Source organism: Zalophus californianus, chromosome X (assembly GCF_009762305.2).
Source record: "Zalophus californianus isolate mZalCal1 chromosome X, mZalCal1.pri.v2, whole genome shotgun sequence".
NCBI lineage: Eukaryota > Metazoa > Chordata > Mammalia > Carnivora > Otariidae > Zalophus > Zalophus californianus.
In genome coordinates, this window is record NC_045612.1 from 116,358,900 (window position 1) to 116,375,485 (window position 16,586).

At 43.6% G+C, this 16,586-nt stretch overlaps 1 protein-coding gene and 1 non-coding gene across 4 annotated transcripts in view; one reads left to right on the top strand and one right to left on the bottom strand.

Moving 5' to 3' along the window:
- Nucleotides 1–16,586, top strand: part of CTPS2 (CTP synthase 2) — a 100,891-nt gene that overhangs the window by 10,979 nt on the left and 73,326 nt on the right. For all 3 annotated transcript variants that reach the window (XM_027609178.2, XM_027609177.2, XM_027609179.2), the window contains exons 4-7: nt 1,654–1,754; nt 13,285–13,401; nt 13,644–13,727; nt 14,579–14,659. In XM_027609178.2, the coding sequence (XP_027464979.1) occupies nt 1,654–1,754; nt 13,285–13,401; nt 13,644–13,727; nt 14,579–14,659 (383 nt within the window). The remainder of the gene's footprint in view (nt 1–1,653; nt 1,755–13,284; nt 13,402–13,643; nt 13,728–14,578; nt 14,660–16,586) is intronic.
- On the bottom strand, nt 11,643–11,774 carry LOC113931661. The gene has a single exon (XR_003522814.1). It is a non-coding gene; the product is annotated as a small nucleolar RNA SNORA63 (small nucleolar RNA).

Consider the following 16,586-nt stretch of genomic DNA (forward strand, 5'->3'; position numbering starts at 1 on the left):
CAGACTTTTTTGGTTTGTTTTTTGTCTGTCTTTTATTTTGTCTGTCTCCTTTCTTCTTGTATCTTTGCATGGATGTGGATCACTCCCCTTTGAAGGACAGTGTCGGGAGGGACTGGGGGATTGAACTGCAGTGGCTGGTAGTACGGTCAGACCCTTTTTCATCAACTCTTTTCCTGAGTGGTATGATTCTCTTTTGTCTTGGGAGAGACCCCTGCCCTCCCATGTCTCTCCCCCACCCCCAGCAAGCCTTGTTTTCATGTGTTCCCTCCTGGTAGGGTAAAGGTGATAATTCCCCATCTCCTTTAAATCGCATGTTGGATCCCGCTGAGAGGTAGACATGGGGGTCGAACAGATGGAGATCAAAAGATCAGCTGTGTAATTACTGAAACTGGTTGTGTGGCTTAGATCTCAGCTACAGCTGTGCTTTCTAATAGTTTCCCCCTGAGTGTAGATCTTGGGAAGACCCACAGGAGGGAGAATTGCTGCCTCACACCTGCCACGTCCCTATGATGGAGAGAGGACGGGGCCCCATACCTGGGCTCTGACTCCTGATCCCTGGGCTGCCCACGTGGAGGCAGAGCCCGGCCAACCGCCCCCCACCCCCACCCCACCCCGGCTGCCAAAAGGGGCCAAACAGCGCATGTAATGTGGGTTGTTCCAAATGCACCAGTGGGTGACCACTTCCTCCCACTTTGAGGGAGCAGCAGGTGCGAGGTAGAGCAGGCAGCAGATGTTCCTTCTCCTCAGCTTCCCAGAGGGCCACGTTCCTGCTTCGTGTATCACATTAGGTTAGTTGACTGCACTGTGAGGATGTCCCCGTGCACCCACAAGGATGTCACCTTTCTATCCCTTCAGCAGAGATCTGTAGCTGCAGGCCTGCTCACCACCAAGGGGCCTCCGGGCCTCTAATGCTTGTGGAGTTGTCACCTTTCGGCTTCTTCAGCTGACATTAGCAGCCACAGGCCCCTGGTCAGCATGCAGGGCTCAGCTACACCCTCTGAAGGGACCCCCCTCCACTGGCTGGTGGGCTGCACAGAGTCTGTAGCACTGGGCCACTCTGCGTCTTTTTTCCCCCAGGGAATCCAGCATGCAGCACGCCTGACAGCCCTCCTTGTGGTTTTTAGTTGGCATTATAGGTGTTTCTAGATGCCTCAAAGATGGCATTTCTGCTTTTTTTAAAAATTAATTAATTAATTTTTATTTTTTTTAAAGATTTTATTTATTTATTTGAGAGGGAGAGAATGAGAGATAGAGAGCACGAGAAGGAAGAGGGTCAGAGGGAGAAGCAGACTCCCTGCTGAGCAGGGAGCCCAATGCGGGACTCGATCCTGAGACTCCAGGATCATGACCTGAGCCACAGGCAGTCGCTTAACCAACTGAGCCACCCAGGCGCCCGTGTTTCTGCTTTCTGTTTCTTGTTCTCTGTGGTCGGGCAGTTTCAAAAGAAATGGTGTAACATTTAAATGATTAAACCTATATTGTGCCTATAATATTAATTTCAGTGAAATGGATAATAACATGAGCACTGTAGTTTGTCTCATTTGCCAAGTGGCTTTCAGGTTTTTTGGGAGGTCTAAAGACATGAACACATTCCTTTCTCATGACTGTGACCGTGAAATAAGCTTTTGTGCTAATTATTACTTCTTTCTACAGTTGTCCCTCACATTACTGATGCTGTCCAGGAATGGGTTATGAATCAAGCTATGGTGCCCGTGGACGGTCATAAGGAAGAGCCCCAAATATGCGTTATTGAGGCAAGCATGGAATTTTTCTTTACAAACTTATATCCTTCTGGGTTTTTAAGCATCTACTTTTCATTCATTCAACCCGTATATATAGATGGCCTCCTATGTACTAGACACTGGGCTAGGAGGTCGGATTATAGCAGGGAAGGACATAGACGGTCCCTGCCCTTGGGGGTCACAAGTCATTGGGCCAGATTGGCATTAAACAGGGTGAGTACTCCTGGGACTGTGTACAGCAACCCGTGTGTGGGGACAGATCAGTTGCAGAATGCTTTCTAGTGAGTGCTGTTCTAGGGTTAAGGACGCTGACTTCTCTCTCACCCCCCAGTCAAAAATCCACATAACTACTAGCAGCCTGCTGTTGACCAGAAGCCTTACCAATAACATAGAGAGTGAATTAACACATACTTTGTATGTTATGGGTGTTACAGACTGTATTCTTACAATAAAGCCAGCTAGAGAAAAGAAAATGTTGTTAAGAAAATCATAAGAAAGAGAAAATAAATTTACGGTACTGTACTGTGTTTATAAAAAAAAAATCCATATATAAGTGGACCCACACAGTCCAAACCCATGTTGTTCAAGGGTCAACTGTATTTGCAAAATGCTTTGGAAGTAGAGAGAGACTGAGTTAGGGAAATCTGATGGTGGAGGCGATTTGGAGGTGAGAAATGAGTTTTAGCTGCTTAAAGAAAGAACATAGTATTTGAACTTGTGACTTATTTACTGTTTCCCTTCCTCTCAATGAATGAGAATAACGTGCATGTACTCCTTGTCTAAATGTCAGTTGACCTAATTGCTGGGCAGGACTGCAGAATAATGAACAGTTTAGCTCCTAGGTACTGCCTGCCCAAGTTCAGGTTTCTGCTGTGACTTCTGAGTGGTGTAGAGCTCCCTGGTTAAGAATCTGGAGCCAGATGGCTTGGGTTCTTAGCCAAGCTGTGTTACTTACCAGCTGGGTGACCTTAGCCCAGCGTGCCTCAGTTTACTCATCTGCTAAATGGGGATAATATTTTGAGGATTAAATAAGTCAGTACACTTAGTGCTTAGAATGGTGTCAGATCTATAGTAAGTACTCAAAACTTATTAGCCATTATTAAGATGCCTGTGTGACTTTTGGCAAATTACTTCTCAAAGCTTCAATGTACTCAACTATAACAATATGATAACCATGTAATATCGTAATAAAAGCCAGATGATATTAACAGGGTTGCTGGGAGGAATAAGTGCAATTATATAAAGCACTTGGCATGTCTGGTATTCAGGAAGTGTTCAAAAACATGTGAGCTGTTCTCATTGTCATCATTGTCAGGGTCAGCAGACAGGTGTTAGGCTATCTGCAAGATCCATTTTGTTAACAGAGCTGATAAACTTAACATAAATGTGCTGTGCTATCATATATTAACTATGTATTGTACTACTGTAATAGTATGGTTGATAATATAAATGCGTAAATGTGCTATGCAAAATTTTCTCTCCCCTGCTATTTCTTTCTTTTTTTTTTTTTAAAGATTTTATTTATTTATTTGACAGAGGGAGAACACAAGCAGAGGGAGAGGGAGAAGCAGGCTCCCTCCTGAGCAGGGAGCCTGATGTGGGGCTCGATCCCAGGACCCTGGGATCATGACTTGAGCTGAAGGCTGACGCTTAACTGACTGAGCCACCCAGGCGCCCCTCCCTTGCTATTTCTTCTTTCACAATTTACAAGGAAAAGAGAGGGTGCTTCCTTCAGAATTTTTAAAAATTGGAGTATAACATAAACACAGGAAAGAGCACATATCACAAGTATACAGCTTAATGAAGTTTTATAAACTGAACACACCTGCATAACTAAGCTGGCTTCCTTTGAAACATATCTATATCTCATACAGTGAATAGTTTGCAAACAGATTGAGGCTAGGATAAAGACAAATAATTTAAGAAAAGAGAAAGGCAGGTAAAAGCTCCAGGAAGAATAACATCTGATATGAGAACCGGGCATAGCTTGCCCCTACAGTGAGGGAGACTTACGTGGTCACTCTGTTTATTGATTTTCGAGTTTCAGAATCAATCCCCAAGATGCATCAGAGAAGGCTTCAAAGCAGGGTTGTAAGTGTCAGCTTTGAGGTGGAGGTGTGGAGGGATGTTGGAGAGGGAGAGAGGGGGATAAGAACTTCATTTTCCACTGTGAGGCAGCTACAGACATTGGTAGTAGTTGGCAGAAAAAGGGGGAAAACCGTCTCAGATTAGTAAAGTAACCAATACGACTAACAATTGAGATTGGGATCTGGGGATGGGGCAGCAGAGAGCGCCAGCCTCATCTGTTACAGTAGGAAGTCAACTTTTGTGTTATTGTAGAAGGTATCTGAAATGGGCAAGTCAAGAAAGAGTTGAGAGAGATGGTGTTTAGAGATGTGATAGAAACCAGCAGAAGAAATCGTGAACAGAGGAGTTAAAACGCTTACCTTGAGGAATCTGGATTTGGAAGCGGAAGACGTGGGATACAGGACTCCTGCTTTTTACTTTTTTGTTGGGGAGCGAGAATTCCTGTCCCCTTCAAGGTCCTTCTAGCCAGACTAAGAATCAAACTGACAGGAGAGGGATTAATTGAAATGTGCTGTGAATTTTTTTTTAAAGTTTTTTTTAATTTATTTAATTGACAGAGAGAGACAGCGAGAGAGGGAACACAAGCAGGGGGCAGTGGGAGAGGGAGAAGCAGGCTTCCCGCTGAGCATCATGACCTGAGCCGAAGGCAGTCACTTAACCGACTGAGCCACCCAGGAGCCCCAAGATTTGCTGTGAAATTTAAATACACACTGAGCTTCAAAGATAGCATGAAAAAAACCCAGAATGTAAAATACCTAATACTTTTTAAAAAATTGGTGATATGTCAAAATAACATTTTGGATATATTGGGCTATATAAAATATAATGTTAAAATTAATTTCTCCTGTTTACTTTTGTTCTTTTAAATGTGGCAACTAAAAACGTTAAGATTATATTTTTATTTTTATTGGACAGTGCTGGTCTAGCACTTTCACTGGTTTTTGCTGTTCTAGCAATCGGAAAGGTAAGGGATCCAAAATGTGTCCATTTTCCCTGAAGAAGAACCAGTCTCTGGCCCAAAAGTAATGACCAATTTTCTGAACCTGAACGTTTGTATGACTTTCCCAGTAGTTTATTTTCTTTCTTTTAAAGGTTTTTGTAGGTGAAAGAATAGCCCCCCCCTTTTTAAGACAACCTTAATCACAGGAAAATTTCCAAATGGTCATGTGTATGGATGTTTTTGCCTCTGCTCTTCTTTTAAAAAAAAATACATTAAAAAATAATTACAAAAAAGGAGAAGGGGGAAATCTATTTTTTTGTTTCATCATTTTTATTTTTCATATATCCAGGATTCGGTATATAAATCTTTCAAAATAACTGGATATTACAAGAATAGTTTACAATTCAGCTCTGATTGCACAAATACTGGACACACGAAACCATTTTTACAAATACATGTTTTCTTATAGGAATACTTTAATAAAGAAAGTAAGTCTCTATACATCTTACAGCAAATCCTATGCAGTTTTTTCCCCATTCAACCATCATTTTGGGTTTTCCATCCCAGCACGTTCATCACATCCAATAAACCAAATTACAATTTGCAGCTGCTTCTCATTTTCAACCATTATTGAGATTTGCACTGTTAAGCGTTTTGGGCTTCTTTTTCTAATCTTTCCTGATCTGAAAGAATTCATGTATTTAAGGTAGAAGAGGTCATTTAAACACCATTCCTTCTGAAAATAGCTTGCCACAGTTGGTGCTTGGTGATCTCACTCCTCACTTAGGCAAGACCAGCTCGCAGCTTTACCCCCCATGGCACCAAGCAGGAGGAATACAGTCCTTGCATTCCTAATGGTTTCTCAACCGCAAAAACAGACCCTAGAAACAAGGGTTAAATTTACAAATATCAAGAAAGCTAAAACATTTGCTAATGATAAGAACAAAGAACACTTTCAAATTCAAGGTCTCTCCTAAATTGAAGAAGACATAAAAGAAAGGATGAGGCAGTAGTTCTATAAAATATTGAAACACTAAAAAATGGGGGCACCTGGGTGGCTCAGTTGGTTAGGCGACTGCCTTTGGCTTGGGTCGTGATCTCAGGGTCCTGGGATCAAGCCCCGCATCGGGCTCCCTGCTCAGCAGGAAGCCTGCTTCTCCCTCTCCCACTCCCCCTGCTTGTGTTCCCTCTCTCACTGTGTTTCTCTGTCAAACAAATAAATAAAATCTTAAAAAAAAAAGAAACACTAAAAAATGTTAATCACTTAGGTCAATGGTGTATCATTTCCAAAGTGCCAGAAGATACAGAATCTTAGATTCTAAGGTTAGCTGAACTCAAGATCTCGCAGCCTTCTTATGCAGTGGCTTTGAAATAGCCTAATATTCCCCTGCCCAAGGGCATGTCATCATTCAGGCTGGGGGAACTTTGCGGAATACTGATCATGTTTACCTGAAGAGACAGGATCCACCAGGGGAAACATTTGACATTTATGCTACTCCGTCCCTGATACTGAAAAGTGTGTCCACTTGGCAAAGCTTGTGTTACTTTTCAGGTAGCATGAATGAAAACCTAGAGACTAGCGATATTCTACAGCCAAGTTCCTGAGTACTTGATGCTCCAATTATCCAATATTCTTAAAAGGATTCTTTAATCAAGCCCTTGTCCAGTAAGAGATTGAGCAGTACTTGGGGACTACAGTATGTCCCATTTCTCTTATATTTCTCTTGATTTCTCTTTCTCACCCCAGTGTAATAAACTGCTGCGGGTTTTTACCAAAAATACTGTCCCAGTAGTTGGAAATGAGTTATTCTGCATTACCCAAAGTGTTCGATCCCATTATAACGGTCACATGTACATATAACTAGATGGCCAAACAATGTCTGCTGCAGTAATTTGGCAAATTTCAGCACAGCCAACGTATCCATCATTGTTCTTGTCATCGGCTCTCAGAACATCATCTATTAAGTTGATCAGTTCAGCTTCACTCATTGGTGGGGCCTGTTCATTCCCTTCCTCCTTATGGATGTGAGTGATGGCTGTGGAGAGTTCTAGACCATCAGGGAAATTACTGCCGTCCTAATCATGCATTTTGAAATAATGGAGCTGCAGTTCTTGTGGGGACATCTCTGCTTCTGGTATGTTGATGACACCGTCTAAGATGCTCCATGATACGCTCTTGGTTGTGCACTGTATTCTTATCCAGGCCCACACTGCCAGGATGGCAGAAGCTGGCCCCAGGTTCCTCAGCCCTGGCACCTGGAGCACAAAAGGCCCAGAGCAGGCCACACAGGAAGGGGGTTCTGAGCAGCCGCAGAGATCTCATGGTCGCCAGTACCCTCACTGCCCTGTTTCTAAGCTGTTTTCCTCAAACACGAAGCCTCCCAGCATGAGCCTCGCCAGCATCCCCCCGCCCCCAGACCACTTCTCCTTGGCTCCGTCCCCCCCACTTGAGGGAAATCTATTTTTTTAGTGTAATTGAGCTGCCTTTGAATGATATTAAAATATAAGCCCAATTTGACCTTAAGATGAGCCTTCTTAACACTTCTTTTTCATGTTCTCAGTTTTTTAGCTATTTTTTTAAAAAGATTTTATTTATTTGACAGAGAGAGACAGCGAGAGAGGGAACACAAGCAGGGGGAGTGGGAGAGGGAGAAGCAGGCTTCCTGCGGAGCAGGGAGCCCGATGCGGGGCTCGATCCCAGGACCCTGGGACCATGACCTGAGCCGAAGGCAGACGCTTAACGACTGAGCCACCCAGGTGCCCCTTAGCTATTATTTTTTGAGGCTCATCCTTGAAGAAAGCTTTTATGTTTCTTTCTGGGGTCAGCGCATCTGATTCTCTTTGTCATCATTTTACAAAGATGTATACTATAGATTCAGACCCCGATTGTTGAAGATTCCACTTGTACAATAAAATCCAGAATTCTCAATGACATCTCAAAAATTTTTCTAAAGATTTTATTTATTTGAGAGAGAGAGTGCACACAAGCAGGGGGAGTGGCAGGCAGAGGGAGAGGGAGAAGCAGGCTCCCTCCTGAGCAGGGAGCCCGATGCGGGGCTCGATCCCAGGACCCTGGGATCATGACCTGAGCTGAAGGCAGACGCTTAACCGACTGAGCCACCCAGGCGCCCCAAGGACATCTCAAATTAAACTGAAATTTCCATCCCAAGAAACAACAGGCAAACATTTTAGGTCTGTACTTGCATATTATTCTTTTATGTCTATGCTCTTTATTATTATTTTTCCATCCTGCTCTTAAATTGACTTCTTTGGCTTAAAAAACATTAATTTAGTATTTAATATGCACTGGCCCCGTTGATAGCTGCTAGGCATATAAAGGCAAATGTGATATGACTCCTCTTCTCGGGGACTCATGGTCTTCATTTTTAATTTCATGGAAACAAACTGACAAGTTGTCCCCAGCATAACTCCTTCTTCATATAACCCTAATGTTTATATTGGCTTATTGGACACTAAGTCAGGCATCCTTCTGGGTTCGTTTTAAGTTCTGCTCAACATTTGTGTTCGTGCATGATTTAAGCTTTTGAAGAAGGACCACCAAGCTACTTTTCAGTTTTACCACATGGAAGTGGTTGAAATGTCTCCAAAGCCTTTTTGTGAGGCTCTTACTTTTCAGACTAGTGGAGCTAACAGGCTTTATTTGTTAAGTCCAGGTCATCTCCACATAAACCTGAAATAATTTATGCCTGGCTTAAAGAAATAAATTCTTTCTTTTTCTGTCTCTCTTTTTATTTCAAAAAAGAATCCTTTCCTTAAAGGCAAAGCAGACATTGCACGTCTCATAAATTTGCTGTTGCTTTGATTTCAACTTTGGATAAATCTTAAAATATTGTTATAGGTGTTATTTTCTTTGTTGTGTGGGGAAATAATTAACTTAGGTGTATTCTAGTAATAATACTGAAGGTTTCTGATCCCGGTAATACGACCTTCCAAATTGGCTGAAAGAATACAGTACCACTGTAAGCCATGTGAGGGCAGAAGTGGATAATGTTTAAAGTTTTTTGCCTCTTTTTCAGATTGCCTGTTGATTACCAGAGTACACCTATGAAAAAAACAGATGTCCCCATATGGTTTAGTTTAAGTGCAGACCTTTTTTTTCCTAAAAATTTTTCTCATTAGATTCTGGTATATTGTAGTTGGTGAGCACTTCAGCCCCTCACCCCCTGCCAATTTCCTGATTGCATGTGATATTTCTAGGATTTTCATAATTAAGTTTGTCATTCTCCTACAGAAAGGTCACATATTTCTATCTATTCCATACCCAGGAAGCTTGAATTTTTTTTTTTAAAGATTTTATCTATTTATTTGACAGAGAGAGACACAGCGAGAGAGGGAACACAAGCAGGGGGAGTGGGAGAGGGAGAAGCAGGCTTCCCGCAGAGCAGGGAGCCCGATGTGGGGCTCGACCCCAGGACCCCGGGATCATGACCTGAGCCGAAGGCAGACGCTTAACGACTGAGCCACCCAGGTGCCCCTGGAAGCTTGAACTTTAATTATGTTTTGTTATCTGACTTAAAATTAATGAAGAATAATTTTTTTTTCTGTACCAATGTAGTCCCGAGATTTCTTAGTTTGATTCCATTGTAATTATGGTAACAGGTACTAGAATGCTGTTACCTAGGGCCTATAATTGAATTCTGAGACCCTTCTGTCTTGGGATGAGCACTAAGCTAAACCCTGTTGGAGAGGGAAAATTTTACTTTTACCCTTCAAGGTTCTTCTGGCTGGTCTAAGAATCAAACTAACCTGAAAGAGATTAATAGGAGAAAATCAAACAAAGGTTTAATTACATATGTACAGAAAGTCCGTATAAACATGAGAGATTCCAAAGCATCCAGGCAAAATGAGGCTTATATGATATCCTGAAGCAAGGAGAGGGGTAGAGGCCTAGAGGATACAAAGGGGAGGAAGGCCATTTGCAGAGAGGCAGAGGAGATGTTTGGAAAACGAAGACTTCCCTGTTATGCAGCTAAGTTTCTTAGGTAAAGAGGAGCCTCTGGCCATGGCTCTCTTCCTGGTATGGGATTCCCCACTTTCCAATGTAAATATAGGCAGCTGAATCTGCTGGGTTTTGGTTGCTTTTAAGTCAAAACAATCTTCATGGCAAAGTGGCATATTTCTGTGAGACCTATCCTGAACCCCTTCAACTGCAGTGCCATGTACAGGGAGCTGGGCTTGTGCCAGCAATAGGGTGGGGAGCAGGGCAGGCATGTTCCTATTCTCATGGGGCTTATCACTTCACGCAGGAAATGAGAACACACAGGAAATAATGGCACCTGGTGCTGAGTTAGTAGGAAAGGCACAGACACAGGGCTGTGATAGGGAGCGGTTGGAGGGAGGCTGGCTTTCAGAGAAAGACCTAGCTTTTCAGGCTGAAGGATAAGGAGGAGATAGATATACATAAGAAGGAGGGTAGGAGGGCTTAAGGGGTAGGAAAGAAGAGAGCGGCCCATCTGAGGACCTGCAAAGCCAGTGGGGCTGAAGTACAGGGAGTGTGTGTGGGGAGTAGGGGGGGAGTGTGTGGTGAGCAGGGGCATGAGATGACATTAGAAACATATGCAAGGGGCACCTGGGTGGCTCAGTTGGTTAAGCGACTGCCTTCGGCTCAGGTCATGATCCTGGGGTCCCGGGATCGAGTCCCGCGTCAGGCTCCCTGCTCAGCGGGGAGTCTCCTTCTCCCTCTGACCTTCCCCCCTCTCCTGCGCTCTTTCTCTCATTCTCTCTCTCAAATAAATAAATAAAATCTTAAAAAAAAAAAAAAGAAACATATGCAAGGGCCAGATCCTCAAGGAATTTAGATTTCATTTTTAGTGAAGCAGTGAGCCACTGAGGGTAGAAACACAGGAGAGATATATTCTGAGGTTTTTGTTTTTTAATATTCTGAGTTTTCATAAGGTCACTCTGCTGGTGTGTGGCAAATGATTTGATGGTAGGACAGGAGAGGGTAGAAGCTCGGAGGCCATTTAGATGAGGGGGTCAGCCAACTTTTTCTGTAAAGGGCCAGATAGTAGATATGTCTAGCCTTGCGGGTCAGAGAGTCAACTCTGCCGTTGTAGTGTGAAAGCAGCCGTAGGCAATATGTAAGTGAATGCCATAGCTCTGTGCCAATCAGTACAACTTTATATAGAAAAACAAGCAGCAGGCCATTGTCACCACCCCCTGCTTTAGATTACTGCAATCATCCTGGCCAAAGGTGGTGTTGGCGTGGGTGTCTAAGGTGGTGGCACTGGATATAGAGAGCACTGGCCTGGATCAGGTGACGAAAAGGGAGGGATCAAGGATGGTTTCCAGACTGCCAGCTTGAACTAGTTAGTGGGAAGAGATGCTTTTGCTAAGATGAGGGGCTACTCAGAGAAATGGGCCCAGGGAGAGTTCGGTTTGGGCCGTGCGAAGTTTGAGTAATTGTTGAGTCATCCAGGATGTCAAGGACATGTTGGCTCCAAAATCCAGTTGTGCTGGGAAGACAGGCTGGGGCTTGTAGTAGATTTTGGACCTACTTAGGTAGCTGAAGCCAAAGAATATGGTGGATTCTGGGACTGGTCCTGCCACGATCTTTTCCTTCTCAGCATCCAGATCATTTCAATTAGTGCTTAAGTTTTACTCTTTTTTTTTTAAGTTTTATTTATTTTATTTTTTTTTTAAAGATTTTATTTATTTGACAGAGAGAGACACAGCAAGAGAGGGAACACAAGCAGGGGGAGTGGGAGAGGGAGAAGTGGGCTTTCCGCCGAGCAGGGAGCCCAATGCGGGGCTCTATCCCAGGACCCTGGGATCATGACCTGAGCCGGAGGCAGACACTTAACGACTGAGCCACCCAGGTGCCCCTCAAGTCAGTGTTTTACTTGGTAAACATGTCTGAGACCGTGCATCCCTGGCTGCTAAGCACCATGACGGGACAGGGCTAGAAAGGTAACAGCTTTATTTTGAGCAGGGGGCAAAGACAAGGCAGCACTTTACAGCTACATTGTAACTAGATCCTGCATTAAGTTTTATTTATTTAAATACTGTCTACACCCAAAGTGGGGCTTGAACCCATGACCCCAACATCAAGAGTCTCACACTTTTCTGACTGAGCCAGCCGGGTGCCCCAAGTTTTATTCTTGATTATTGTTCTTTATCTCTGCCTAATTTTCCTAGATGAATTCTGAGCTCCTTAGGAGCACTGTTGTCTTAAATTCTTCTCAGCACCTCATTTATAGTGTTGAGCATGCGGTAGATCCTCAAATGCTAGAGAATTAATTTTAAAATCCATGTGATAGCCTTTAAGTATTTAGATATAGTGAGGATGAGTAGGTTAAGGCTAATTTTATCCTAAAGTAAATGCTTACTTTAAAATGCCTTACTTGTTGGAAGCACACTGTAAATTAACATTTATCAAAGGATTACGCTGTCAGGAATATTATAGGGGCTTTCGGTAGGACTCGTTTCAGAAAGCCAGCATGTTTTAATAGTAGTTAATTCTAGTAATACCACCATTGCAAAGAGACTGTTGAGAAGAATGCAGGAGTGTGTGTGTGTGTGTGTGTGTGTGTGTGTGTCTGTGTGTGTACATGGAGATGGGGGGAGAGAGAGAGAAAGAAGAGAGAGTGAGAGAGCACTATTGCTCACCAGGCAGAGCCAGGTGGCTCCCACCTTTCTCATATAGTCACTGGATTTGTGTTCTACCTTCCAAGTGGACCACTGGTGGAAACTACCTGATCTCACTCCTCAGTGGCCTATACTCCGGATCTTTTTGTCTGCTTATGAATTCCCTTCTATTAAAGCCTTCCTTTTGGGGCGCCTGGGTGGCTCAGTCAGTTAAGCGTCTGCCTTCGGCTCAGGTCATGATCCCGGGGTCTTGGGATGGAGCCCCGCATCAGGCTCCCTGCTCAGCGGGGAGCCTGCTTCTCCCTCTCCCACTCCCCCTGCTTGTGCTCTCTCACTCTCTGTCAAATAAATAAAATCTTAAAAAAAATAAAGATTGATTTATTTTGGGGGGCAGTGGCAGAGGGAGAGGGAGAGAGAATCTCAAGCAGACTCCCCGCTGAGCATGGAGACTGATGTGGGGCTCGATCCCACGACCCTGAGATCATGACTTGAGACAAAACCAGGAGTCGGACGCTTAACGGACTGAGCCACCCAGGCGCCCCTAGGCACCCCTTAAAGCCCTCCTTGACCTCTGTTTCTTTTCCCTTCTTGATGTTCCGCTTATTCCCTTACCTGCTTACCTGGCTACATTATCCTGCATCCTTTCTTCTTGGAATCCTTTCTAGCCTCCCATCTCTCTCTCCTTTGCTTCCTGCCATTCTTAAATGTACAGTGCTTTTCTGTTTCATGTCGAACAGCTTAGGAGGTTTAATGTATCTATCCTAAATTTCACCTGCTTTAAGTATACAATTCCATGATTTTTAGTATATTTATAAACTTCTGTTCTTGTGCTCTGTTTCTTAATAATGTTTCTATTAGTCTGTATACTGTGGAAGGTCACTTGTGTCTTTTTTTTTCCGTTCCCAGTTGGGTGGTACCATTGGAGACATTGAAGGGATGCCATTTGTGGAAGCATTCAGACAATTCCAGTTTAAAGCAAAAAAAGAGAATTTCTGTAATATCCATGTTAGCCTTGTGCCACAGGTGAGCTTTCCAGATAAGTATGTAGACAGCAACTTCTATAAATCTTCCTGTGATATTCTGTTTATTCCACATTTTTTAAAAAGGAGATAGAAGTTTATTGAATACACTGCAAGGGCGCAGCAGACAGGACAGCAGAGGAGAGACTGTCTGCCTGTTTTTTTCCACATTTTAAACTAGGGAGCCCTTCATTATCCGGAAGAGCTAAATATCCAATATACTGACAGTGACCCATTTCTTTTCAGCCCAGTGCTACCGGAGAACAAAAAACCAAGCCCACACAGAACAGTGTCCGTGCGCTGAGGGGGTTAGGCCTGTCTCCTGATCTGGTGAGTTACGGAGAATGGGTAAATTTCTTGGAATAGGACCTCCATTTCTTGATCTATAACATCATCTAAGTCTTTTCTATCTCTCAAGTGGTTCCTATGACATTGAGCTCTTTGTATCCAGGGGCCAGGGAAGGCTTATTCCCATATCCTCAAGGGCAACTTCATACATTTCTAAACTGACCATCTGTTCTCCTCCAGGTCCTCATGTGATTGGCCACATTGACAGCTGGGCAAGTGCAATGTCCTATCACTTTTTTGGTCCCTGGGTCTTTTAGTGTGAGGTGGGACCTTGGGGATTTTCCTGATACCCACTAGGGTGGGCTGTCACTGCTCTTATTTATAACAGGTAATCCAGTTATCACTAACAGTCTAGATCAGAGGTTGGCAGATAAGGGCCTGCAGGCCTGCTGCCTATAAATAAAGTTTTATTAGAACATGGTACCGTCTATTGCTTACATTTGTCCACAGTTGCCTTTGTACTGCAGTGATACAATTGAGTAATTGAGCTTCCTGACTTGCAAAACCTACAATGTTTACTGTTTGGCCCTTTAGAGAAAAAGCGTGCCAAGCCTCTAAAGAGGGAACATTTGTGAGCCTTCACTCTTGTTTATTTGAGATGCCTTGACATTTTGAGCTCTTACTGGTAGATTTGTGTTGAGTTTGATTATACTTGCTTATATTAGCACTCAGGTGTTTCTAATAGTCCAGTGGCATGCCCAGAATGAACAGGTACCTAGTTGGTCAAGTCTCTGGTTGTAAGAAGAAATTAATATAGCCTCCTCCTGAAAATGAATGGTGGCATGAATAGCCGGATTCCTGCTTGCTGACCTGTGCACACCTGACTTTGACAGATTGTCTGCCGAAGTTCAACGCCCATCGAAATGGCTGTGAAGGAAAAGATTTCTATGTTTTGTCACGTGAAACCCGAACAGGTGAGTGCTGCTCTTTAGCTTTTAGTGCTTTGCGGGCAGGCACTTCTACGGATGCTGATGTTTGGCCTCTCTTAAATTACTGTATCACTTTTCATGGCATTTATGAAAGCTTTGGGAGATTCATATCCAGCCAGCCACGGCTTCCTTGCCTTGACGTGAACAATCTGAGACTCCTGATTCCTTAGGTAGATCACATATTTCTTTGCATCATCATTCCTTAAGTCACAGGGACAAAACTTAACAGTCGAACCTGCAGGGACAAACCTGTTTGTCTTGTCTTTCCAGGACACTGACTGCTTTCACTGCGATTTCTCCTTTGTACACGTTACAGCGTAACTTTGCCCAGACCCCATTCACACCATTGCTGCTGAGTGTATCAGTGGCCTCAGTTCAGTTCCTTGCTAAAGAAACTGTACTGTGATTTGGGCTCAAGTCCTCTGTACTGCAGGACTTTCCACCTGGGTATCTGAGAGCTTTTTCCTTTTTCTTTCATTCTGTTATCTGTCTCTTGTTTGTCCTAAGGCTTAGGTGTAAGGGATTGGAGTTGGCTGGAGTTGAAGAGGTGATATGAATGGTGCTCAGGAAAAGGGTGAAGTTTAGCAGGAACCCTTTGTTTTCTTCAGATTAGCCCTGGGTTCTTTGAAGCCTAAAAACCATCTCCTCGGATTTCTGTATCTCGGGAGGCAGCCTAGCACACAGCCTCCCACCTGATACGTTTTTCAGAGTTGGGTTACTGAGGGCTCTGAGAAGGGAAGAGTGCACATTTCCGACCATACAGAGCCTGTTTTCAATAGAACTATAGATTCTGAAGGATGTTCTATCCCAGCAGTCCACAGGCTAGCTTATTAGCTATTTTTCAGCATATCGTTTTTTCTGATGTGAGTTAACGCTCCCGTTTCTTGGTTCCTGGTGAACTGGCATTTAAAGATCCTCTCCTCTCATTTCCTGAGGAAGGGATGGAGGGTCAGAGGCATCTCTATGGATGTGGTCATTACCATGACACTTGAAAAAAATCTCTCTCTGGCCTGGAGGATAAATGAGTAAATAGTTCCGCATTCCACATCTTCCACTGTGGGAGTTTGGGCTGCCCAGAGATTTAGTTTTAATTAGTAGTTGGGCTGGAGCTCATATAGGTGACATCTTGGCACTTTGAATTGCTTTGGTGAATGAACAAGTGAGGCATAATAGTCATAGGTGTCAAGTTGGTGATGTCCAAACAGCTTAAGAACCTTTGAGTGGATTTGGCTATGGATTTGGGAAGACTGAACGCATAGAGTTAGCAGAACATTTCTTGGCATTGATTTAGAATGTGGCAGATCCTTAAATGCCTGCCGGTAGTCCCTTGGATGTACTTGACAGGGTGGTGAAAGCTCGTTAGGGTAAGTGTGAAAAACAACCATACCACCTGGCATTTAAAGGAGCCGTTCTCCTCTAACAGGTGTAATAATTAATTTGACTGGGTTCAGTGTGTGCTTGAAATTTTTCCACAAGAAGGGAGGAGACGAAAACACTCCAGCAGCAGCAACAGCAACAAATGAATACACACACACACACACACACACACACACACACACACACACACACACGAACCACATACCCATATTTAGAAGACACAGTGTACATATTCAATGTAGCCTGGACTTAGGTGATGCCTTGGGCCATGTGTCTTGGATATGGACACATAGACCATCCATGTTTCAACACCAATTCTCTGACACCAGCTGGGGTCCTGTAATTCAACTCTGACACTAACTACCTGGAATGAGCGTCAGATCCTGCAAATTTGAGGGCTGAGTTCTTTACAAGACTGCCCCCCACTTCAGTCACCAGCCACAAGTTTCCAGTGTCCCTGAGCCACTTATACTTCTGTCTGGCTGACTACAAATTTGGGGCTTCCCATAACCCCTTCAGGTTTGATAATTCTCTA